This window comes from Diabrotica undecimpunctata, chromosome 3 (genome assembly GCF_040954645.1).
Source record: "Diabrotica undecimpunctata isolate CICGRU chromosome 3, icDiaUnde3, whole genome shotgun sequence".
NCBI lineage: Eukaryota > Metazoa > Arthropoda > Insecta > Coleoptera > Chrysomelidae > Diabrotica > Diabrotica undecimpunctata.
The window spans coordinates 14,075,951-14,100,497 of record NC_092805.1 but is presented as its reverse complement, the minus strand read 5'-3'; the positions used below and the strand labels follow the sequence as shown (position 1 = coordinate 14,100,497).

Here is a 24,547-nt window from a genome sequence, read left to right as displayed (position 1 = left end):
TTCGACCTAACAATTTGTTGTTCCAACCAGTCAAAAACTAAATTGTCCAACATTTTGCGATATTTTTGTCTCAGTTTAAAAAAAATCCACGAAAGAGTTTTCTACTTCTTTTATTTCAACTATAAAAGGACCAGGAGAGGGTGTCCACGTCCACAACATTTTAATTTCAAATTCAATTCAAATTCAAATCTGTTCAAATTTATTTAGATCTTATCAAAAGCAATTATTCTTAATAAAAAAAGATTTTATCAGAAGCATCAAATTTAAAAATAATTTTTGACTTACTAAGCATGTAAAAATTGAGAGAGAGAGAGAGAGAGAGAGAGAGAGAGAGAGAGAGTGGGGGGGGGGGGGGGAGAGAGGGAGAGAGACAGACAGATTGAAGCCCGGACTTTATTATTGTTCTTTGTGTAAACCTCCCTTTTGTTTATAAAGAGAGTACAAAGTTTGGCAATGTTTCTAACTGTTTTAAATTCTTTTGAGAATAACTATATTTCTCTCTCTCTCTCGCTCTCTCTCTGTTTGGGATAAACAATTTGAATAACTTTTAAACTAATTCATGGATCACTTTGAAATTTCGGCGATTACAGACAAGTAAGCGCGAGCATGACTGTGTTCAGGGCATACTCGGCTATACTTGCTTTGATTGTCTATACTTGCCTACAAACCGTGAATTGTCGGTTTGTGGAGACCCATCAAAGGGAATTGCTTGATGCCTGTCGTTTGACATCTATTACGGACGATTGTGTGGACCCTTGCAGGATGATTGTGCCGATCAAACACGATCACACGATCAGCCATCAACGCCGATAAGCATTAAACTGTGGTGTAGACATGACACTATAAGACCCATTTTTCCACGAAATATCAAGGTTGTATGTTTATTTTTACAAAAGTTACTAACATTTATTGAAAATGAAGAATTTTTAGGTTTTTTACAGTTTTCTAAACAACAAATTAGTAAATCAACATTCATAAATCGCAATTTTAAAGAATTAAACGTGTTTTATCAAATAGATAATTAGCTCAAAATATGTTCAAAATGTTTTACATGTTACTGATAGACGAAAGTTTTTAAAATGGTGCCTTTTTATCCCCAAATTGTTGATCATTTAAAAAGTCACTGAACCCACTGCAGGAAACATAGAGGTTTTGTTTATCGAGGTCCATAAATCTCAAAAAACTTTGACAACGAAAATGTGCAAAAAATATATGAGTATGTTTATTAAACAAAGAAAAATATGTTTCTAAAGATCTCAACAAATCATATTTGTTATTATTTTAGTAATAAAATCTTTTGAATAGGCAGAGTGGAAGAAAGTCATTAAAACTTTTTCTGAACAACCAACCGACTATCTATATTTAAAACCAGTTCAGATGCAAAAAACCTTTCACTCTGAATATTGTTTCGAATATAATGTCTTTTCTTGACTAATAGCAGTCTCGTTATTTTCTCAGTCGAGAATGATTAAAATTCCTGTCTGCGGGCAGTACATGTAAGTACTTCAAGTACTTTTGTGCATAAATAAGTGTTCTTATAATTTACAATCTACCTTATTTATGTCAATGTGTACTCATTTACGGATGAATACCTGCTGGTTTTACGCTCTTGACTTCGTGAAGAGCAAATAATAATTTCTATAAGAAAAAATAGCGCTATTATAAATAGAGGAGCGGTTGAATGATATTAAGAATCATAATAGTTGTTTTTAGAACTTGTGAAACATACGTTTTTGTCCTAAAATGTTTAAAAGTTTTGTAGATCTATAATTCCTAAGATTATATTTGTAATTAGAATTTTATAATACTTAATACTATTATATGATATAAAATTGTAACGTCAAGATTAATGCCTTTAAGATCCGTTGATCTAGATACAAGTTATAAATGAAAGAGAACAGACAATAATCCAGGCAAAATTGAGGCAATTTGTTATCAAATTGCACAGGATTAAGGAAATTGGAAATATGACACTATTTTCAGTAATATTGTGACAAAAATGTTAAAGTTCTCAGTAAGAAACACAAATTGAGAAAGTAGCAAATTCATATTAATTTATTATTAAAAGGACAGATAATAATGATAATTTCCTTATAGCATAAAAGAAATGAAAATAAAGTTTATTGGAAGTATAGTTTTCTTATCGCAGGCTACGGACGTAGCGGTGGATCGCGCTGAGGTGTGAAAAAATAAAACTGTAACGACAGTAACGACATATCGCGTGACCATATACACTACGCGCGACCACACACTACATGCAGTAGTAAAGGCAGTGCTATACATGTTTATTAATAAAATAAAACAGAATACAATAAAATTTCCTATTTTTAATCGAATACAATATAATCGAATCGATTATGGAATCGAAATGATTATCAAATTGAATCAAATATCGAATTTAATCGAATCGATTATCGAATCGAATCGATTGTGAAATCGATTTCCGAATCGAATCGATTATCCAATTAAATCGATTCTCGAATCGAATAAATTATCGGAGAGTATCGAATCTTATCGGATCAAATATCGAATCGAATCAAATATCGAATCGAATCGAATATCGAATCGAATTGAATCAAATATCGGATCGAATAGAATCAAATATCGAATGGAATCAATCGAATATATTATTAAATTGAATCGATTATCGAATTTAATCGATTAACGAATCGAATCAGAATCGAATCAAATCAAATATCGAATTATATCGAATCAATTATTGAATCGATTTGATTATCGAATTGAATCGATTATCCAATCGATGGTCGACTCAAAATGGATTATCGACAGGAACCGATTATCGAAATGATTATAGAATCAATTATCAAATCGAAATAAAATAAAATTGTACTTATAAAATAAAATAAAATAACATACACGCGAATCGAATCGATTATTTAATAGAATAGAATAGAATAAATTAAAATAAATAAATTAAAGTAAATTTAAACGATCACTCTTTGCTTAGACGATAACAAAACTATGTTTCCCTCCTCGGTTACTCCCGGAGTGCTACATCCCGTTTTTTAATTTATTAACATGTTTATTTAACTACTTATGTTAAGATTTTATAACACAAACTAAGTGTACGGTAGAATAATATGGATTAATCTAATTAATGTAAAAAAAATGATACTACGACCGAACACATGGTTAGAAATATTATTACTTACAGTGTATCTTCTCTGTGAATCTTGTTAACATGGTCCACAGCTACGCTATGTCGAATTGGAGGAACTCGAACATTTTCTAAAAGTTAAAAATATATCGTCAAAATTACAAAGAACTTTAATATTGAGAGAATACTTAATTTTTTTAATATCAGAGTAGTAAGAGACGAAAATGTCACTGAGACTGAAATGTCCCCCAGCGGTTGGGGGGATTTATTAAGAATGTGTAGCCATAGAAAAAATGTTTTATACAAGAAATACAGCTGAGATAATTTTGAATAAATATGTTTTAAAATACGGCAATGACCAGAGTCTTTTCGACAAAAATTTAAAATGAATTTAATAGGTGAAGAGTGCAGCTTTCGTACACAGTTTTTGCGTTTTGACGCAAATGAAGTCAGTTTTTATAAAGCTGTTAATCAAATAAAACGCTTCCATTGACCGGTCACTATGGAATTTCTATTGCTAAAGCCTAATCGTCAAAAACCTTTATTTTAAGTTTTTACAACAAATATGAGGTATTTGAAATATCTCTAAAGCGCTGGATTTTATTCTTCATATTCTGCATTTTTATTTTTCATACCAAAATAGCACTCTTCACCTTTAAAACCCATTTTAATTTTTGTCGATAGGACATTCTGATCAAAAGATATTGAGTTTTGACATTTAAAATCGCCGGTCGCTTGAAGCGTTGTTTCTAAGAGAACGGTTCATTCTACATAAAAAGTGCTAATCATTTGTTCAAAATTATTTCTACATTTTGTTCTACGACGTACAGATTCTTGGAAAACCGATGTTTTTTGTATCTTTTTTGGAAGAGAAGTGGCAAAGTTTTTTGTATCTTTTTGGGATCTCAAAATTGACATTCTCAGCAAAATTCAGCTTGTTCGTATGATTTTTAGAGGTCAAGTTTCTGACGACGGGACTATATTACTAATATTATTATAAACTATATTATTATAGACTCTGAAGACCTAAAACAGCTGAACAAAAAAGTATGTAACTAAATAAATCAGGAAAGACGTAAGAAAACTCAATATAAAAAATATAAGGGAAGCTAGAGAAGAGAATAAAAATATGAAACTGTTGCAGGGAAAGCTGTCAAACGGAAGAAGAGAGATTTTTAAATTAAAAGACAACCAAGGTTTTGAGACAATAAATAAATAAAAACTACTAAAAATGAAATAAGAATAGAAAACTTCTACACTGAACTATTTACAAGTACTCAACAGATACTGAACAGTCAACAGCCATCAGCAAAAAAGACTAATTAACCAAGGATATTAGCTTATACCGGATATAACTCAAGAAGAAATCAGGAACTCATTAAGACAAATGAAAAATAACAAAGCCCATTACGAAGACGGCATAGTTATAGAGGCTGTAAAACTTAAAAAAAAGATTGACTGAGAACTAGATGAGGACAGCCCAGAATGACTAATATTATAAAATTTGGTTAAAACAATTAATATTCCTATCTACCTCTATCTTTACATATATTAACTTCATAAACACTGTCTCTCTACAAATTTTTTTATCACTGTATAATCTTCAACGTATACAATCAGCAAAAATTAAGACAGTGTCTTGGAATATCTAAAGTCTGATAGGTATGGAGTTGTTAGCGGATACACTCAAAAGAAGGATGAGAGTACAAAACGCCATGAGAAATACTTAAACTCCTCATACGACAGTTGATGGCTTCCACCAAGAGCATGAAACTTCTTAATGGAGTTTAATGGAAGGGTAGTACTGTGGACAAAGATTTCGCGACAAATTGACAGGGTCGAGTAAGAAAAATTTGTTCTGAAATCAGAAGAAGAGATATTAGCTCCTGCATCTTATAATGGAAGGTAAAATGAGTAACGAAGGAGGAAATATTCCTGGCTAAAATATATAAGAAATTATACAAGCATGGATACTGGAAATTGGACAAGCATGAATTCGCTATTAAGAACCGTAGAAGACAATATAAGAATTATGTCTGTCCAATATAAGAACTATGTCCAACGACGACAGAATATGTAAATTAGAGAGCTTCTTTTTCTTCGTATTTTAGGCCTTAAGGACTGTTGTTTCCGGCCTGATTTAGCAGCATTTGCGATGTTGACTGCCAGCTATCTCTTTATCTTTTAGGGGGTCAAATAGCTGAATTTCAATACTTGTTCTATGATTTCTTTGTTTATTACAATTTTGCATCTCACTAGCTCCCTAGCAATACAGAGGGACTATGTTTTAGTGCTGATATTTCCAGGTTAAACTTTTCTGCGTTAGCTTCCAAATCTACCATTCGTTGTAGATCATCTTCATTATTTTATATTATTACTGTGGCATCTGCCTAGCATAGAATCTTTATTGCTGTGTGCTGCATTTTGCACTCTGTTCCTGGGTTTTTTACTTCTTCTACTATTTTGTCCATTATCAAGTTAAACAATAGCGGGCTCAAGCTATCATCCTGTCTCTTACCTGATGGGCTGTTGACTTCCTTAGATAGTTCGGTTCTTATGTTTATTCTTGTTTTGTGATCAGAGCTAATATCCCTTAGTATCTGTGTTATAGTGGTTGTTATAGTTCTGTGTGTAAATGTTCAATCACATGTTGTAGTCTAATACAATTCAAGGCTTTAGTGGGTCGATAAAACACATGCAGATGTATTAAATTCTACTGCTTTCTCTCCTATTTATCTTATTATAAATATGGCATCAACAGTTGATCTATTACACCGAAACTCTTGTTGCTCTTCGCATATTTGATACTTTTCAATTATTTTCTCAGCAAGTATCTTAGTCAATAATTTCAAACTGATTATTTATTTATCGTATGGCAATTACAACAGATTTAGAACAAATACACAAACACTAGTAATATAGGTATTTGACAAACTTTAAATAGTTACAAACAAACATCAAGTGTATTTATATAATCAATTGACTCTGAAGTTGCAAACAGGAAGTCTTCAGGGCTACCATTGTAGGATCTTGAGGGACACTCTTGAATAATGTGGTCGATGGTATGGTTCTCCCCACAGTCACATTGAGGAGACGGGTTCTTTCCCCATTTATGTAGCATGTATGCACATCTGCCATGTCTGGTTCGGATCCTATTTAGAGTGGACCATGTTTTGCGTGGAAGATCAAAACTTGGTGGCTTGTGGGTAATGCAGAGCATGTTATTTTGCCATTCGTTCCATTCTTGGGACCATGCATTCGTGATGTTGAACTCCTCATGTATCATTCTTGCCGTTTTCATTGGTGGTTTTCTAGAACGGAGACGGGTATTTCGTGCATCCTCGGTATCTTGGTGTAAGGGCAGGTTTATATTGTTCATGATTTTTTTGTATTCACGTGTAAGTGCGTCAACTCGTCATAAATGTGGAGGTGGGATGTGACTTAATACTGGAAGCTATTGAGTGGGAGTTGATTTAATTGTACCAGCTATCATCCTCATAGTGCTGTGCAGCTGATTGTCGACCTTTTTTACGTGTGGACTGTGTAGCCAGACTGGAGCACAATATTCAGCGGTGGAGAAAACAAGGGCTAAGGCAGTAGAGCGGAGAGTGGAAACCGATGCTCCCCAGGTGGTACCGCAGAGCTTCTGTATAATGTTATTTCTTGTACTCAACTTTTGGGCAGTTTTTGTTGAATGCTCTTTAAATGATAGCGTTCTGTCTAGTGTTGCGCCCAGGTACTTCGGTGTTTTGTTGTGGGTAAGTGTGGTATTTTCAAACTGTATGTTGAGTTCCTTTCCAGCAAGTTTATTGTTCAGGTGAAAGCAACTAACTTCTGTTTTGGATGCATTTGAAAATATTTGCCCAATATATATAAGTCTGCCGTCAGAACTTCTTCAGGCGTTTCTAGTATTCTGCATCGTGTAGTGAGGGCCCAGTCATCGGCGTATCCGAACTTTCTTGACTGTGTTTCCGGCATATCTGCTAGGTATAAGCTAAATAGTAGTGGATAGAGCACTGACCCCTGTCATTTTTAAGTTTCTTTGGTGGGCTGATATCTGTGCCCATCACTACTTGAAACATTCGGTCGTTGAGCATGCTATCTATTAGGCGTGCTATTGGTTTACAGGGGATTGCACGGAGAATTTTGTATATAAGGGCCTCTCTCCATACTGTATCGTAAGCTGCCAAGAGATCAATAAATGCCGCTGAAGTTTTAAGTCTTCTTTGGAAACCCGCTTCGATGTAGGTGGTGAGTGACATTACCTGGTCTGCACAGCTTCGTTCTGGTCGAAAACCCGCTTGTTCGACTGGGATCACCTGGAACAGTTCTGTACTGATTCTATTATATATAAGCCTCTCTAATAGTTTGTAGATGGCAGAGAGAAGCGGTAGTTTTTGATATTAGGTGTAATCCACCCTAGGCATTTATCTAGCTCCGCAGAGAAGTCAATCCAGTTGGCCTTTTTTTTACTTCAAACTGATACCAAGCAACGTAATGGTTCGATAGTAGATGGGTTATTTTTGCCCCCTTTTCTGTGTATAGGTATCGTTATATTTGATTTCCATTCCTTTGGTATGCATTTCATTTCAAGGATCTTTTGGAATAGTTTGTTTATATTGTTATACTCATAGCTACGGCCTTTTTCTTTCTCTTCCCCATCTTCCACGCTTTTCGTTGTGCACAGTAAAAATCAGGTTCCATTTCTTTTGTGAATATAGACCAGTATTCCCTCTTTAGATTTCTTATTTGCGAGTTAACAATGTTTGGATACGGATCACAACTAAAGTTAAAGATACTATACAAAAAATAACTACACTTAAATGGACACTTTTGGGCCAAAACAGTAGATAGGTGGAACCATGGATCCATGAAAGCCCAAATCAATCATTGGATACCATAGGAATAGAAACGTGGAAGAAGGATAAAAAATAAAAGGGATACAGATAAAGATGGAAAGATGGACACATAACATCAGAGAATATGTAGGAACAAAAATATGGAATATGAAAGAAAAATAGACAAGAAAAGAAAGAAATGGAAAACAAGACGGGAAGACCTATGTCCAATAATGGAATGTGAATGTCAATAAATAAATAAATTAAGTTCTAGTCACGTTACTACCTAAATAGAATAAAAACAAATATACCTATGAAAGCAAAGGAAATCGTAAAATTTCTGTGCAGTAAAGTTTGAGCAATCTTTGATTTGTCGTAACAAACGCTTTAATCAATAAATCTACTACTCACCGTGATACTTGGCTCGTAGACAAGTGAGACTACTGATGATCCTGGCCCTGTGCGACGATTTCTTTACTCCCAACTCCTTGATATCCTGCTCAGACATCTCCAACAGATCCTCCACTCCTTGGTAATTCTGAAAGAGCTCCTGGTACTCTTCCAGCTCGAGGTCTCGCAACCAGACGGAAACATCCTTGTGTTTCTTAGCGGGTACGAAGGGATTTTCTTTTTTCAATCTAGACTTACTGGAGCGAAGCGGTAAGGAACCGAATTTGCTCCAGGTAATATCTGAAAAAATAGATGTTTATTAAAAAATAAGTAGGACTATGTATTTTTCTGGTAAAAGAAAAAAAATTTTAAAAAGCACTGAGGCAGGTCTCGATACCATAAAGAGAACAATAATGTGATTTTTATGAAAATTTTTGTGACTTTTATATCGGTTTCTTGGAAAATATGTTTAGCAAAACGGCACTAGAACCATAACGAATATTTGCAAAGCTAATACAAGGAGAGGTTTCAATTAATCCTCATGCTAATATTAATATGATATTGTGACCATTTATAGTATTACAGCCTGAAGCAAATGACAGAAAACCATAAATTTAGTTTTATTAACATTTACACCGGGACTAATTTCTCAACCTTTCCTATTAATAACCTGTAATAGACACTGAAGGTCTAATAAGTTATCAGGAGAGATTATCGTAACGTGAAACAGAATTCTTCATAGTTCGTGTAGTTCGAACAATTTGCCAAGGCAGATTATGTCAAACCTGTATTCGTAAGTAATTAGTATGAACGTATGAATGTTAGGATTTTGCTTGAACAAATTGATTAACAAATTACTGCAAATTTAATTAAACTCATAAGAAACTAGACAGCCCAGTCTGATTAAAAAAAAGGTCGAAAATTTTTTCGCAGATATCTTAAACTTTTAAGACATAGGTAGGGGTTACTAGATGACGAATAGATGAAAAGGTACTCGTATTTTTACCTTGCGTTTTTTTAAACAATAATTTATGGTCACAATTTTATTTTTTGTTTTTAAGTTTTTCCCTTCTATTTTACATAAACAATATTTATATCATTTTTTTATATCAATAATATCTTTATTTTCCCGTTTTTTAAATTAAAATTTATAAATCATTTACGGAGATATTTGCAAAAAAGCAGTTTTTTGCACTAATTTATAAATTTTATTGATTTTTTTATCGACAAAATAAAATGTTATTAATACATTTGAACATCGAGGAATTACCGTCTTTTAAATTTGAGCGAAATTTCCCTATTGAAAACTATTGAACTTGCTCTATTAATGATGCTAGACACATTTAGCAAATTTCATAGGATTCTTTTAGACTTAAACTATCTCAGAAGTTAAATGCATATTGCGTTTTCATTGAAATTATTTACAAAATAAACGTTTGAATAAGGGTATGTTTTTTACTGATACACAATTGTCATAACTTCTATATTTTTTAACCTACAGACTTGTACGTACAACCATTGGATAGCTGGTAAAAAAACTCACATTAAAAAAAACCTTCTATGACAAATAGGAATGAAGTTATGAGGTGGTATATCTTCCTAGACCCGCTGATGACATGTAGCCCCAAATCATAATTTCTTTAGGAAACTTCACAATTCTTTTAAGGCAATATTTATGGAATGTTTCATTTTTAATTCTGATAAATTGTCAGGCCGTGGAGTTTAGGAGTCTACATTGTAAAAATGACATGCACCCTATCCTCCATGCTATGGCATGCTGGACGAGCCATACAGCCTGTAGTCGACACCCCGAGGTATGAGCGGGAATACAAAGTGTAACAATACTCATACGCTTATGAAACGCACCTGGCGGATCATAGGGGCCTTCACTTTTGCTCTTTTTCAATGTGTCTTGAGTGAAATGTCTTTAATCTTTCCTATCGGCCTCTCTTGGCTCACTCTTGTTTTTTCCGACCCCGAGTGGCTATTAGGGTAATCCGAGGGCGGACGGGTCACTATAATTCTGTCTACTACACTCTACTACTCTTCTCTTGACTAAGGGAGTAAACCCTAACAGAAAATCCTGGTCCTCCTGGTAGGGGGTTGGGACGTAGGGCCTGCTCCTCTACACCCGTGAAAAAACTTACGGCAAAAAATTCTAAAATCCAGCCTCGGAATACGGACGGGAAAAAAAGAAGACGACCTAGCAAACGAACAAGGACTTTGAGTATAAATACATGGAATATCCAAGGGTGGAGAACCAAGTCAGACGAAGTCATGGCAGAAGTAAAGAAAATAAAATCAGATATCACGGTTCTTACCGAAACAAAGAAAAAAGGCCAAGGTAGTGAAGACATAGGAGGTTTTATACATATTTATAGTGGAGTAGAGAAAGACAAAAGAGCACAAGCAGGAGTATCAATATTGATAAAAAAAGACTTAAAAGGAAACCAGAAAAGCTGGGAGCAGATCAATGAGAGAATTATTAGAGTATCTATTACGTGGAAAGGGCACGACCTCGAGATTATTGGAATATATGCTCCGTCAGAAAATGCATCAAAAGCAGCTAAACAAATATTCTACGAAACCTTATCGGAACTCATTGAAAATATAAATAGCCGCAAAAGAAATTGTGTTGTTGGGAGATTTTAACGCTTGGACAGGAACAAAAACAAATGACAAAGTCGTAGGAAAATATGGTGACCCTAAAACAAATGAAAATGGGGAACACTTAATCGAATTCTGTAAACAGCACTCTCTGAAAATCCTAAACGGATTCTACCAACATAAAAACATACATAAGTACACCTGGGTTCAACCAACGAGAAACACAAAGTCAATTATAGATTATGTCATCACAAAACAAGAAACACACATACAAGTTAAAGACATAAGAGTATTAAGAGGACCGGAGTGCGGAACTGACCACTATATGGTAAGATCAAAATGTTACCTACAGTATCGACCCCGGCTACTACATCAAAATGATAACCAACTAGTTCAATCAAAACCCCTGGAATCGAATCTACCTAAATACAATATTGATGCACTGCAAAACAACTCGACATCATTCTTATATAAGCTGCGACTCAGCCAAAAATTGGCAAACCTGATCTACTCCTCAGCCCAGAATACCTATAAAGAGATAATCAATAAAATCAATGAAGCAGCTTACGAAGCGCTCGGCACTGCTCGTCAATGCAGTACACAACAAGAAACAAGCATATCAAAAGTGGCTACAAACAAATGATCCAGATGATAGACGAACATATGCAAGATCAAACAGAGAAGTAAAAAATTTAGTAACTAAAGCAAAAAATATTTCCTGGGAAAGTAAATGCGAAGAACTCAACAAATATATAGGGTCAACAAGATCAAGGGAAGCATGGAAAACGGTAAAAAATCTGAGAACAAACAGAAAAGAAACGAGTAGAATAGATTTCATAGAAGAAAGATCTTGGATCGAACACTACTCACAACTTTTGACTGAAACAAGACCTCGATTCACGAACATCAGTTCAACAACATATGAACTGGAATTCAGTGAAGACGATGAAATAACAGTACAGGAAGTCGAGAATGCAATACAAACTCTAAAAAATCGGAAGTCATGCGGACCACAAGGTATACCAAATGAATTATTAAAACATAGCCCACAAGTATTACGGGAATTACTGGCGTATGTCTTCACCTTATTCTATAATGGACACGACTTACCACCGGAGTGGACAAAAGCACATATTAACAACATCTACAAAAAAGGAGATAGAAAGAATTGTTCAAACTACAGGGGGCTAAGTGTCATATATTCACTCTCAAGACTGTATGGAAAAATAATAAAAAACCAAATTGAAAAAGAGATGACATATGTTGAAGAACAGAATGGCTTTCGTGCAGGCAGATCTTGTATGGACAGTATATTCTCTCTAAAGCAAGTTATCGAGAAAAGATTAGCCCACAACCTTTCAACTCATATAGTCTTTATAGATCTGACAAAGGCATACGATAGTGTACCACTTTCAATGCTTTGGGTAGCAATATATATATATATATATATATATATATATATATATATATATATATATATATATATATATATATATATATATATATATATATATATATATATATATATATAGTCTTCCACGCAAACATAAAATTTCGATTCGTCACTGAATATCACTCTGAACATCAACGGTCCATGAAAGCTTTAAGCAACTGCTTCAATTGGGCAAGAGCGAAGATTCCATGGACCGTTGATGACTGGTCCAGATTCATATTCAGTGACGAATCGAAATTTTATGTTTGCGTGGGAGACTTTCGAAAACGGGTTATGAGAAGTAAAAATGAAGCATTCCATAAATATTGCCTCAAAAGAACTGTGATGTTTCCCAAAGCAATTATGATTTGGAGGTGCGTGTCATCAGCTGGTGTAGGAAGATATGAATGGTGGAAGGCACAATTAATGCAGAAATTAAAGTATCAAGAAATTTTGAAAAAAATAGTCTTGTACCAAGTGCTCACGATATATATCCGGATTTGACTTTTATATTCCAGCAAGACGGTGCTGCATGCCTTCCAGCTTAAACAACTAAAAACTAGTTTGGAGATAATAACATCAAACTGCTCTCATAACCTTCGAATAGTTCAGACCTTAATTTTATTGCGACATTGTAGTATAAGATAAAACAGAATGTGCGTAATGATCCCCACAGAACAGTCGCCGATTTGAAGAGTAAATGACTTGTATAAATCTTTAGTACGAACAATGCCAGACAGAATTGCTGCGGTTGTAAAGGCGCGTGACGATATAACCCCATTTTAAAGGAGTAATTTCTTGAATTGTCCGAACATTTAGTTGTCACGATGTTATGCAACATTTCGTTTATTTTGCCGCCACCGCTGCAATTCAAAGTTTATACAGACCGAACCATTTCAATATTTTGTTATTAATGATAGGGTTTAATGTATTGTTGATCTCGTTCATTTATTTAATAAGCAAAGTTGTGAAGATGAACGTAGTAGTATAATTTGAGAGTTACGCAGTATTTTATGGTGTCAGTCAGTTCCTAGATGTATGCAAGCAAGAAGTAATTCCAAACGACCCCCGAACTTTTTATTTGTATTGTGAATTTTATAGTTACATAGAAGCTTATGGAGACATTTCTACAAAAATTCATCTGTAGATCTCATCGGGCTATACTCCAAATTTTTGATCCGTAATCGTAGCTTCTTATTTTATGTCGAATGGTTACTCCGTCGACTTTTCAGTTCATACTTTCATATTGTAAATGCTGTATATATTTTATTAACAATTTCATTCAAATAAATTCGATCCATTGGAAATATGGATCTTTGTTAGTACTTTTTATGCAATAATTACTGAATCATATACATCTGTTTTTATTTATATTATCAGTCGCTTACGTTTTTTGTGTAAAGTTTTATATTTATAATTACATTTATAACGTAACTCTACATATTTTTGTAAATAGGGTTTTCCATAATATAGTCCAGTCGCAAGAGATTTGACCTCTAAAAATCATACAAGTAAGCTGAATTTTGCTGAGAATGTCAATTTTCGGATTTAAAAAAAAATGCAAAAATGTTTGCTACTCCTAACCTCGGGCTTCCCATTAAACATAGGTTTACCAAGAATCTGCATATTTTAGAAAAAAATGTATCAAACAAGGAATGTAGCTGAGATAATTTTGAACAAAATTGTTTATTATCACTTTTTTTGTAGAATAAACGGTTTTCTCAGAACCAACGCTTGAAGCGATCGGTGATTTTATGTCAGTTACGCGCGCGAAATCAATTTTTTAAATAAAATTTGTAGCAACTCGACGGTAAAAATTCGATATCTTTTTTCTATCAAGCTTTTGAATAAATAAACGTAGCGCGATTCTTGCTATTTTCTGCTCATGAGATCAATAAAGTTTATTACTATAAGTGATGGATTCAACCGTTACTTAATGGAAATTCATTTTATATAACAATAAAACACCGAAAACTTTTGTTTTGTACACTTCTGACTGGTCCAACGAAGACTGTAGTAACTAAAATTTTCCATTTTTTGAGTTACGAGCGCAAAACAATAAAACATAATGATGTCTTCCCCAGGAAAGAATCGTATCTCAGTAAATATAGTTATGCAACGAAGATTACGTGTACGCATTTTATCTGGCATATACATACATATACAATCGGTTGTATATGTGCCAGAACAGCGGGTCACATAAATCAGAATGGCTAAAACTACAGGAAGAGTTTATGATGTTACGGAAATGTCCCATGATATTTTTTTTTAACTTTAAACAACTGACTTATACCGAGAATTGGAAAGTTGACAACGAAAAAAAATCAATAAAAGCTAGCAAAATTCGAGAAATAAAATTTTTGCATGAACACCAAAATTCTATAATGTTTAAATACGAATTCGATGATGGTTTCAAAAGTTGTGACCTAAAATTAAAATGATCAAAATGACCCAGCTAGAAAAACGCTCATTCGTAGACCCATTGGTCAGAGAAGAAAAGAATGACCCAGAAGAAATATGGGAATACGTACTTGACGGAGGAAGGCGATAAATAGGGACTGGAGACTGGAGAGAAATTATTGAGAACGCTAGGACTTGAGAGGCTAGATGACCTAAAATTTAATCGAAAATGCAGAGGACGGCCTTCCACTACCATCAAATTTCCACAGAAACTGTGTGATGTACTATTACCACTTAAAGAATAAAAGCTAAATGGAATACTGTGAATGTACTGTGTGTAATACTTACTTTACTTTATAAAAATCTTAATTCAAAGAGTTATGTACCTCCTAAAATCGAGTTCGAAGTTGATTCAGTTGAGAGAGAAGAAGAGTCAGAGGAGCAAAATTGAATTAAAATACAAAAATTAGCTCAGTAACTTCTTCAAAATGTAGTATTTTATATAAATAAAGTTAAGAAACAAATAATTCTGGTATTTATTACTTTAAAAATATCTCCATCGAAAACTATAGTAACTCCTTCAAAAGTCACTTATTACCATTTCGGTCTTAAATCTGTTTTACTCCTGTAAGATCGTTATTAAAATTATCACCTAATGCTATAAAAACATCCATTTTATAGATTAATGAATTTTGGTAATGATGTAGATATATTTTTATAATTATCCCATTTACATAAAAAATGAGTTACTACAGTCTTCGTAGGACCAGTCGACTTGTACTCAATCTATGTAACATGCTATGGTAGGCTGCCAAGATACCGAATTTTTACTGTCGAGTTAATACAAATTTTAAAAAAAAAATTGATTTCGCGCCAAAACTGTCATTCAAAATGCTTCAAGCATTGTTTCTGAGAGAACGGTTCATTCTATAGAAAAGTGCTAATAAACATTTTTGTTCAAAATTATATCAGCTACAGCGTACAAATTGATGCTCTCCGTCTTTCCCTCTCTACGAGTAGGTGTTTTAAAAGGAAGCCTGAGGGTAGGAGTGACAAGCTTTTTTGCATCTTTTTGCATCAATTTTAACTATGAGTGATACAGTGATTAAAAAAGAGTTTAATCCAATATTGACTAATAAAAAAACTGACTGGGAGAGCTTCAAAATAATCCTAGAACACAAAATTAATCTTGCTGTGCCATTGAGAAACACGAGGCAACTTGATGACGAATTAGAAGTCTTTATAAAAAATATCCAACAGGCAGCTTGGGAAAATACCCCCACAATAACTTCTAGAACAAAAGGGAACAACTATTCAAAAGAAATCCGAGAACTCATAGTAGAAAAAAGGAAGTTAAGGAAAAAATGGCAGCAATATAGAGCTCCACGAGACAAAACTAGTCTAAATAATGCTACACAAAAACTAAAAAGGGAGATAAATAATATAAAAAATTCAACAATTAATTCTTTTTTAAGTAATTTAACAGCTGACCAAAACACAGATTATTCTTTATGGAAGGCAACAAAAAGAATGAAGAGACCAATTATTCATTCTCCTCCTATCAAGTTGGAAAACGGCAACTGGGCTAGAAGTAACGAACAGAAAGCAGAACGATTTGCAGATCATTTAGAAAGTACGTTCAAACCCAACCACAATGATGGCGAAATACTGAGATGGGAAGAACCATTCCAAACTGAAGAAAGAATAACGTTAACATCACTTAGAGAAGTATCAACAGAGATAAAAGAGAATATAAATCCTAAGAAAGCTCCAGGATATGATCTCATAACAGGCGAATTATTAAAAAATTTACCAAGAAAAGCCATAGTTAAGCTGACACACCTAATAAATGCTGCTTTTAGATTGAGATATGTTCCCAGACTCTGGAAAGTAGCCGAAGTAATTATGATCGCCAAACCAGGTAAATCTCCTAATGAAGTGACATCCTATCGACCAATATCACTCCTTCCGGTGATGTCAAAACTATTTGAAAAACTTCTATTGAAAAGATTAAAACCAATAATAGAAAGAAAAAATCTTATACCAAATCATCAATTTGGTTTCAGAAATCAACATTCCACTATAGATCAAGTTCACAGAATAACGAATATAATAGAAAAAACATTAGAAGAAAATAAAGTCTGCTCTATAATCTTCTTGGATGTAGCACAGGCGTTTGATAAAGTCTGGCATGACGGTTTAAACTATAAACTAAGAACGTTCATGCCTAAACAGTATTCAGAAATCTTGAAATCATACATTGCGAATAGATATTTCAGAGTAAAAAAAGAAGAAGTTTACACCGACTTAAGGGAGATCAAAGCTGGCGTGCCACAAGGGAGTGTCTTAGGTCCGGTCCTGTACCTATTGTATACGTGTGACATTCCAGAGCTAGAACAAAATACTATTGCCACCTTCGCGGATGATACAGCCATACTGGCGATAGGAGACACTAGTGAAGAAGCGACTGATAAGCTGCAACTATCAGTAAATAAAATACATAACTGGACCAGAAAATGGCGAATAAAATTAAATGAGACTAAATCTGCACACGTTAACTTTACAAATAAAAAAATAGAAAATTTGCCAGTTAGAATAAATGATACCCGAATTCCTTATGCAACATCAGCAAAATACTTGGGCATCACCCTAGACGCGAAGCTGCGCTGGAAAGTCCATGTCAAAAAGAAAAGAGGGGAGCTTGATATTAGATATAAGAAATTGTATTGGCTGATTGGAAAAAATTCAACATTATCAATTCATAATAAATTATCCATCTACAAGCAAGTACTGAGGCCAGTATGGGTATATGGGTGCCAACTCTGGGGCTGTACCAAAGCTAGTAATATACATATTATCCAGAGATTTCAAAACAAAGTACTGAGAAACATTGTTGATGCTCCTTGGTATATCCGTAACAGCAACATCCACCAGGACCTGGGTATGGAAACTGTGATCGAAATAATCAAGAGAACAGCAGCAAGTCACGAGCAGAGGCTGCATAGTCATGTGAATGTCGAGGCAATCCAGCTTCTTGACAACACTGAACTAAAGAGAAGACTCATAAGGACAAAACCATTTGAGCTAGTGTAAATGTGTAACAGTTTAGTGTAAAAAGCAGAGTATAGTGCTGTGAAATTATTGCATGTTAGTTGTAGTGCATTAGTTAATAGATAAAATAAGGGTAAGCCATAGGGTAAGCCTTAGATTTAATCATTTGCTGTTATTATGTTAGGTCAGAAAATAACTGATAATTTGTCATTTGTGACCAGATAGCAGTATACAAACACCGCACAGGTGTTAATAAAAAAAAAAAATCTTTTTTGGAATCTCAAAATTGACCTTCCCATCAAATTTCAGCTTGTTCGTATATTTTTTAGAGGTGCAGTAGCATTTTCGTCTCTGACGATTGGAGTAATATTATTGTTCTTAGTATTAAATAGAGTTACATGTATAACACTATTTTATTTAGTATCTAAAGTCTATTGTTTAGAGTCCTCCAAAACAGTTCCCAAATCTTTACTTCAGTTTGGCTGATTGGCAAATTGGCTGATTCAATCTTTAAGTTTTCTAGTGATCACTCTCATGCATTATGCCTCTTTGTTTCCTTCACCCGTGCATTTTGCAATTTTTGTTACTTTTATTTCTTACATTTCGCCTGTGTCTTTCCTCAGTTTTGTTACAGCAGAATATCTCCAGCAGAATAACTTCTGGACCTCCTTTTTACCGATCCAGGTTTATTGTACTTTACCAATATATTTTACTCAACATATTGCAAAGTGTTTGGTTGCAATATATACGATAATAAGAAAACAATAAGCAATATATCTAGTAAATACAATATTAATCTTTATTGCGTATCTATTAAGATAATACTCACGAGCACCAATTCTCCTATTAAAAGCGGTAACCTTTTCCATAATAACAATCACTCACTATTTAAAAATCACAATTGTCACTGCATTGTTTAGTCACGACCACTTAACCTGCAATTTTTTAATTAATTTGTACCTAATCTGTTTTTGTTTTTTTTACGAGCCACCTACATAAGCTGTAGTTAAATTGTTATGTTACGAACGTCACAATTATGATCCGGACAATTGTTTGATCAGCCTATCAAGGTGGCTATGGCTCCGAATAGAGATAAATTATATTCATACAATCCACGTTGAGTCACTCTTGAAACTAAAGATAACTTTATATTATATTATTAATCGATTCTCTGAAACGTATTGATTTTTCTTTAAAACCGTTCTTATCTGGAAGATCGACAACTACAACTCACAATTTTAAAAATATGTAATATTAATATTGTGCAATTTCGTTAATTAATTTAAATTGTATTAATATAATTAAACGTCGATCATATAAATTTTAATGTCAGAACTCATAAATCGTGATCGCTATCTTGCAACAGTGAATAATATGTATAATTCGTTATTGAACAGCATATGCACATAGATAAGAATGTTGGCAAATATGTAAATATTATTAGAAACCCCCCTGCTTTCTAAATTTATAATAAAATGTTCTAGACTTGATATACACAAAAAATTCAATCAACTCATCAGCACAAACATCCGTTGTTTGCTGGAAAACTTGGCTCCTTGTGTCTGAAAAAGTTAAAGTTTGGGAAAAAATTATAAACTTCATGACCTAAATCAAATAATAATCATTTATTTTAAATACTACTACTACTAGTACTCAATAAAATATTTATCTATTCATAATCTTATTTATGGTGAATCTATAAATTGTTGAAGAAACTACGTGATTGGTACCAATGCAGATCGATTGATTTGTTTAGAGCAGCACTCTAAGAAGAAATCTTATTTTTATCTTTATGGTTTAGGTATGACCCAGCCGCTAATTTCGGGGGAGTACACCAACGCTTATACTTTGACCATACACAAAAAAGGAGATATCTTTGAATGCTCTATCCACAGAGGAATTACGCTTCTAAATGCAGCGTATAAAAAAAATATTTTCCATGGTACTATGTCACCGTATGGTACCATATGCAGAACTAATAGTAGGAAAATACCAGACTGGTTTCAGAGGTGGTAAATCGACAACTCATCAGATTGCAATCCTGAAACAAATTTTGGAAAAAACACTGGAATATGGCGTAGTTACCCATCACAAATTTATAAACTACAAAGCAGTCTACAACTCTGTGAGTAGAAGAAAAATGTTCAAAGCAATGAAAGAGCTAGGAATACCAAATCAGTTTGGTATTCCTAGCTCTGTCTGAACTGTTTGAACCTTTTAAAACAAATAACGGGCTGTGCCAGGGAGACCCTCTCTCTCCCAGTCTGTATACTTTTCAATTTGGTTCTTTAAAAAAATAATACGTATGTCAGAAATCACAATAACTGGTTTAATATATAATAAATCAGTGCAAATCCTGGCCTATGTTGATGATATCAATATTGTTGGGAGAACGCAAAACGCTGTAAGAGAGACGTATGTAGCATTAAAAGAATCAGCTACAAAAATTGGTTTAATAATAAATACCAACAAAACGAAGCATATGAAAATCCAAATGAAAAAAGCACGTAACCACAAATCTTACAACTACTTGTTATAGAAAATGACGTCATCGAAGCAGTGAACGGATTTGTATACCTGGGAGCGTTCCTTAACACTGAAAATAATATTACCGCAGAGATAAACCGCAGAATTTGTACGGCTAACAGATGCTATTTTGGGCTCAATCTCCTTCTTAAATCCACAATTATGTCGAGAAATACAAAAAATAAAACTCTACAAAACGATAATACGCTCAGTCCTAACATATGGTTCAGAGACCTGGACTCTAACAACAAATAATAAAAACATGTTAGGATGTTTCAAAAAAAATACTAAGGCGAATCTATGGAGCAGTGAATGACAATGGAGTGTGGAGAAGATGATACAACTTCGAACTTTACAGAATATACCAGGAACCTATTAAGATGGGACGTCTGAGGTGGATGGGGCGTGTAATGCCGATGGAACAAAATGACCCAGCTAGAAAAACGCTCCTTGATAGACCCATTGGTCAGAGAAGAAGAGGAAGACCCAGAACAACGTTCCTTGATAACATCGATGAAGACATGAGAAATATGGTAAGACGTGCTTGGTGGAGGAAGGCGATGGATAGCGACGACTGGTGAGAAATTCTTGAGGAGGCTAGGACCCACACATTGTTGTAAAGCCAGAATGATGATGATGACACCAACGCTTTTTATTGTGAATGTTTTATAACGGATATCAATACAAAAGACAGGAATTGTCAATATCTGTTCTGTCAACAGTAGCCTCTTTTTTTTACTCAAGTCACCAGTGGAGTGAAAAAACAATAATATAACTCTTTAGAATTGCTCAGACAGAGTAAACTGGGGTGTGATGATCGCCAATGTCGCTAATGGATGAGACACACGAAAAAGATTTCAATCACAAAGATCAGGAAAAGTTGGACCATCAACTTTTACTAACACAAGAGGACAACACAATGATAGACATCTTCTTACAACATAAATATATATTACAAACAAGTATGAGATGTGCGAAGCCTAAGCTCAGCTAAAGTGGGCACTAACTACATGTTAGTTTTGATAAAAATTCACTTTAATATGACGAGAAAAGATATAAACAAAATACCTAAATTCGAAACTAAAATTAATGTAAAAAAGCTGTACGATAAGTCGACGAAAAAACTAAATCAAAGGAGGCTAAAATTATTAACGAAAATAATAACAAATAAGCTAACGAAAATGCTTATTATATCAGACAAACAAGACTTGTCTTCGTAGTCAGCAAATAGTAGAGAATACTATATAATACAATAAACCAGCCTACTTATGTTTTGTAGACTTAGAAAAGGCCTATGACAGAGTAGGACTATAGGATGCGACACGACTGCTATACAACAGACAAATACTATTAGATATTATCAAAATAATAAAGACCAAACACGCAAGAAATATAAAAGTTCAAACAGAAGACTTTAGTAAAGTAGATAGAGTCGATAGATTTTATCAACTGGAATCAGACAAGGGGATTCATTGGGCCAACTTATATTTAATCATATTAGACGAGGTCTACAAGTAAAAACAAAAAAAGAATATCAAATGTATTGACTGACCCCTCTAGTTCCCAATTTCCATTATATTCTGTCGTGCCAATAACCTGGACGTAAATCTCTCTCTGACGTGGGGTTTTGGATTCCAGAAGCCCACGTCGCTTTAGGTCCATCCCTCTTCATTCTTTCAAGAGGTTGCCATTGCACAATTCTTTTTGATAATCGATTATCTCTCATTCTTTGTAGATGGCCATACTAGCATATGAGTTGTTATTGGTAGAGCTCCTCAATAATCGTTTTTTCTTATCCATGATTTTTCCGACTCTTCCATTCGTAACGTGCGTCGATCTGGATATATGGACCGACCTACGCCAAAAATATATCTCCAATCCTAGCAGCTTCTTCCCTGTTTGTTTGTTTCACTGCCAGGTTTCGCTTCCGTAAAGTATTGACGGTATTCTATTATATATTATTGCTATTCCATCGTTTTGACATTCTTGTCGTAAACACGTGTAGGCCATTATTACACATTAATTCCAAAAATATTACAAATTAACAATTTAATAATAATAACTAATTAAACAAGTTAGGAAATACTGTGCTTTGCATGTATACATTAAAATTTTAACTACAGTACCTGGCGTAATTATTAGGCCAAGTATTAAAAATTTTCTATTTTTAAAATTAATAATTTTTATCAACAGGAATGTTATTATTTTTCGCATAGCAACATTTAATATAGTAAGGTAACATTATTGTACTATTTTAAGGTTGGCAACACCGCCCTATCCGCCATTTCTAGACAGCATTGCGTCCTGTCAACTAGTCTGCATTTTATAACCTCAAATACTGTCTGTGAAAATTTGAATTTTAAACAGTTTTGACCTGAAATTTTATTGCAGAGGTGAGTGATTTATAATTTTTATTATTATTTTTTAGATTATTATAAACATATGCAGTGAAGTTATTGGTATAATTGAGGTATTATACATTTTTAGATGGGGAAAAACGCTGATCTGTCACCAAAACGAGTAAGCCAGGTATTTGGACGCCTGAAAGCTGGACAAATGTCTCAAAATGAAATAGTAGTAATGGTAGAAGCACAGAATAAATAACAATCAGAATGCTCACTCTCAGATGCCGCTTTTGAAGTTTGTCAGTACGCGATCGCCATATTTTAAACGGAAATATAGACTCGAATTGAGAAATTTGTGAGAAGCTACGACAGAACGGTAATTGAAATTTTTAGAGATTAATAATTTAGTACATTTGAAATAATTTAATCTAGTCTTCAACTAAAAGTACGAATAAAATAGTGCATATTATGTCTATAGTGGCCGTGCATAAATTAAACCTGGTTAATTTTTCTATGCACAACAGATAAAATGTCACTCAACAGCACTGGTTCCGACTAAAACATGGCTGATTCCGTCTGCGTGAACGAGATGCACGTACTTATTTTTTCAAGCAGAGTGAGCATTCTGATTGTTTATTATTCTGTATCAAGAAGTTCTGTAAGGAATATAAAACAGAAAATGCGTCTGGAGTCAGTTTGGATTAAAGCGTAAGGGTCACAGAGGAAGACATCGTGTGGCTACTCCTAGGACTGATCGCAAAATAAGAGATATTTTCCTTGTAAACAGAAAGAAACCACTGCGAATGCTTACCCAGGAGATAAGAGATGAAGGAATTTTTGTTTCAGAAAGAACAGTTCGTCGGAGACTTGTCGAAAACAAACTGGTAGCTAGGAGACCAGCTCGAAAGCCAAGACTTACTCCGGCTGTGATAAATAAACGTTTCGAATTGGCACAAAAATACAAAAACTGGAATGGGGAAGACTGGAAAGAGGTATATTTGTGTTCTTTGCTTGAATATCAATATTAAAAGCTAAAAAAAAAACATTTCTAAAAAATTTGTTGATTTCAGGTCTGCTTATCGGACGAATCCGTTTTTCAAGTTTTGACAGAAAAAACGAAGGTTGTTCGTAGACGTCCTAACGATAAATACAAGCCTGTGGTAACAAGCCTGTGGTAACAGGCTTGTATTTATGAAAACACGATAAGACAAGACCAGTACCAGAAAGTACCTACTCGAGATGAGACTTTTGCTACAGCTGCAGAAATGGTTTCCTGAAGAAGAGGAACCCATATTTATGCACGATGGTGCTCCTTGCCACAAGGCATAGAGTATTTCAACTTATTTAAAACAAAAACAATTAAAGTTCTTGACTGGCTAAGCAACTTGCCTGATATGAACCCTATTGAGAATGGGTGGGAACTACTGAAAAGGGAGATTGTGAAAAAAAAAATTACTAATAAAAGGGAGTTACTTGAAACGCTCATATATGAGTGGAATCATAATCCTCACCTCCAGGAAACTATTCAAGCCTGTATCGAGGGCATGACACGACGTGTTCAAGCTCTTTTAGCAGCCAAAGGCGGACATACTACTTTGTAAAAATTATACTTTTTTAATAAATAAAAGTTTTTTGTTAACTTTAAAAAAAAAAAAGAACAAAACAGTAATTTTCCTCAAATATATTTGTGTATAATCATGAGAGAAATAACTTCATATAGTAAATTTTTCCTTGCTTGGCCTAATAATTTGGCCAGGTACTGTATTTCCTTAATTTAATTAATATTTTTGTTGCACCTTTTTTGCAGCTCTACAGCTTTTGACATGCCTTGTCTTTCTTT

General features: G+C 34.0%; 1 protein-coding gene across 4 annotated transcripts in view; it reads right to left on the bottom strand.

Moving 5' to 3' along the window:
- Positions 1-24,547, bottom strand: part of LOC140436466 (breast cancer anti-estrogen resistance protein 3 homolog) — a 293,734-nt gene that overhangs the window by 170,070 nt on the left and 99,117 nt on the right. For 3 of the 4 annotated variants that reach the window (XM_072525305.1, XM_072525308.1, XM_072525306.1), the window contains exons 3-4: positions 8,368-8,646; positions 3,174-3,249 (exon numbers count right to left, since the gene is read on the bottom strand). In XM_072525305.1, the coding sequence (XP_072381406.1) occupies positions 3,174-3,249; positions 8,368-8,646 (355 nt within the window). Of the gene's footprint in view, positions 1-3,173; positions 3,250-8,367; positions 8,647-18,665; positions 18,921-24,547 lie in introns of those variants that run through there. The other variant, XM_072525307.1, reaches the window with a different exon arrangement.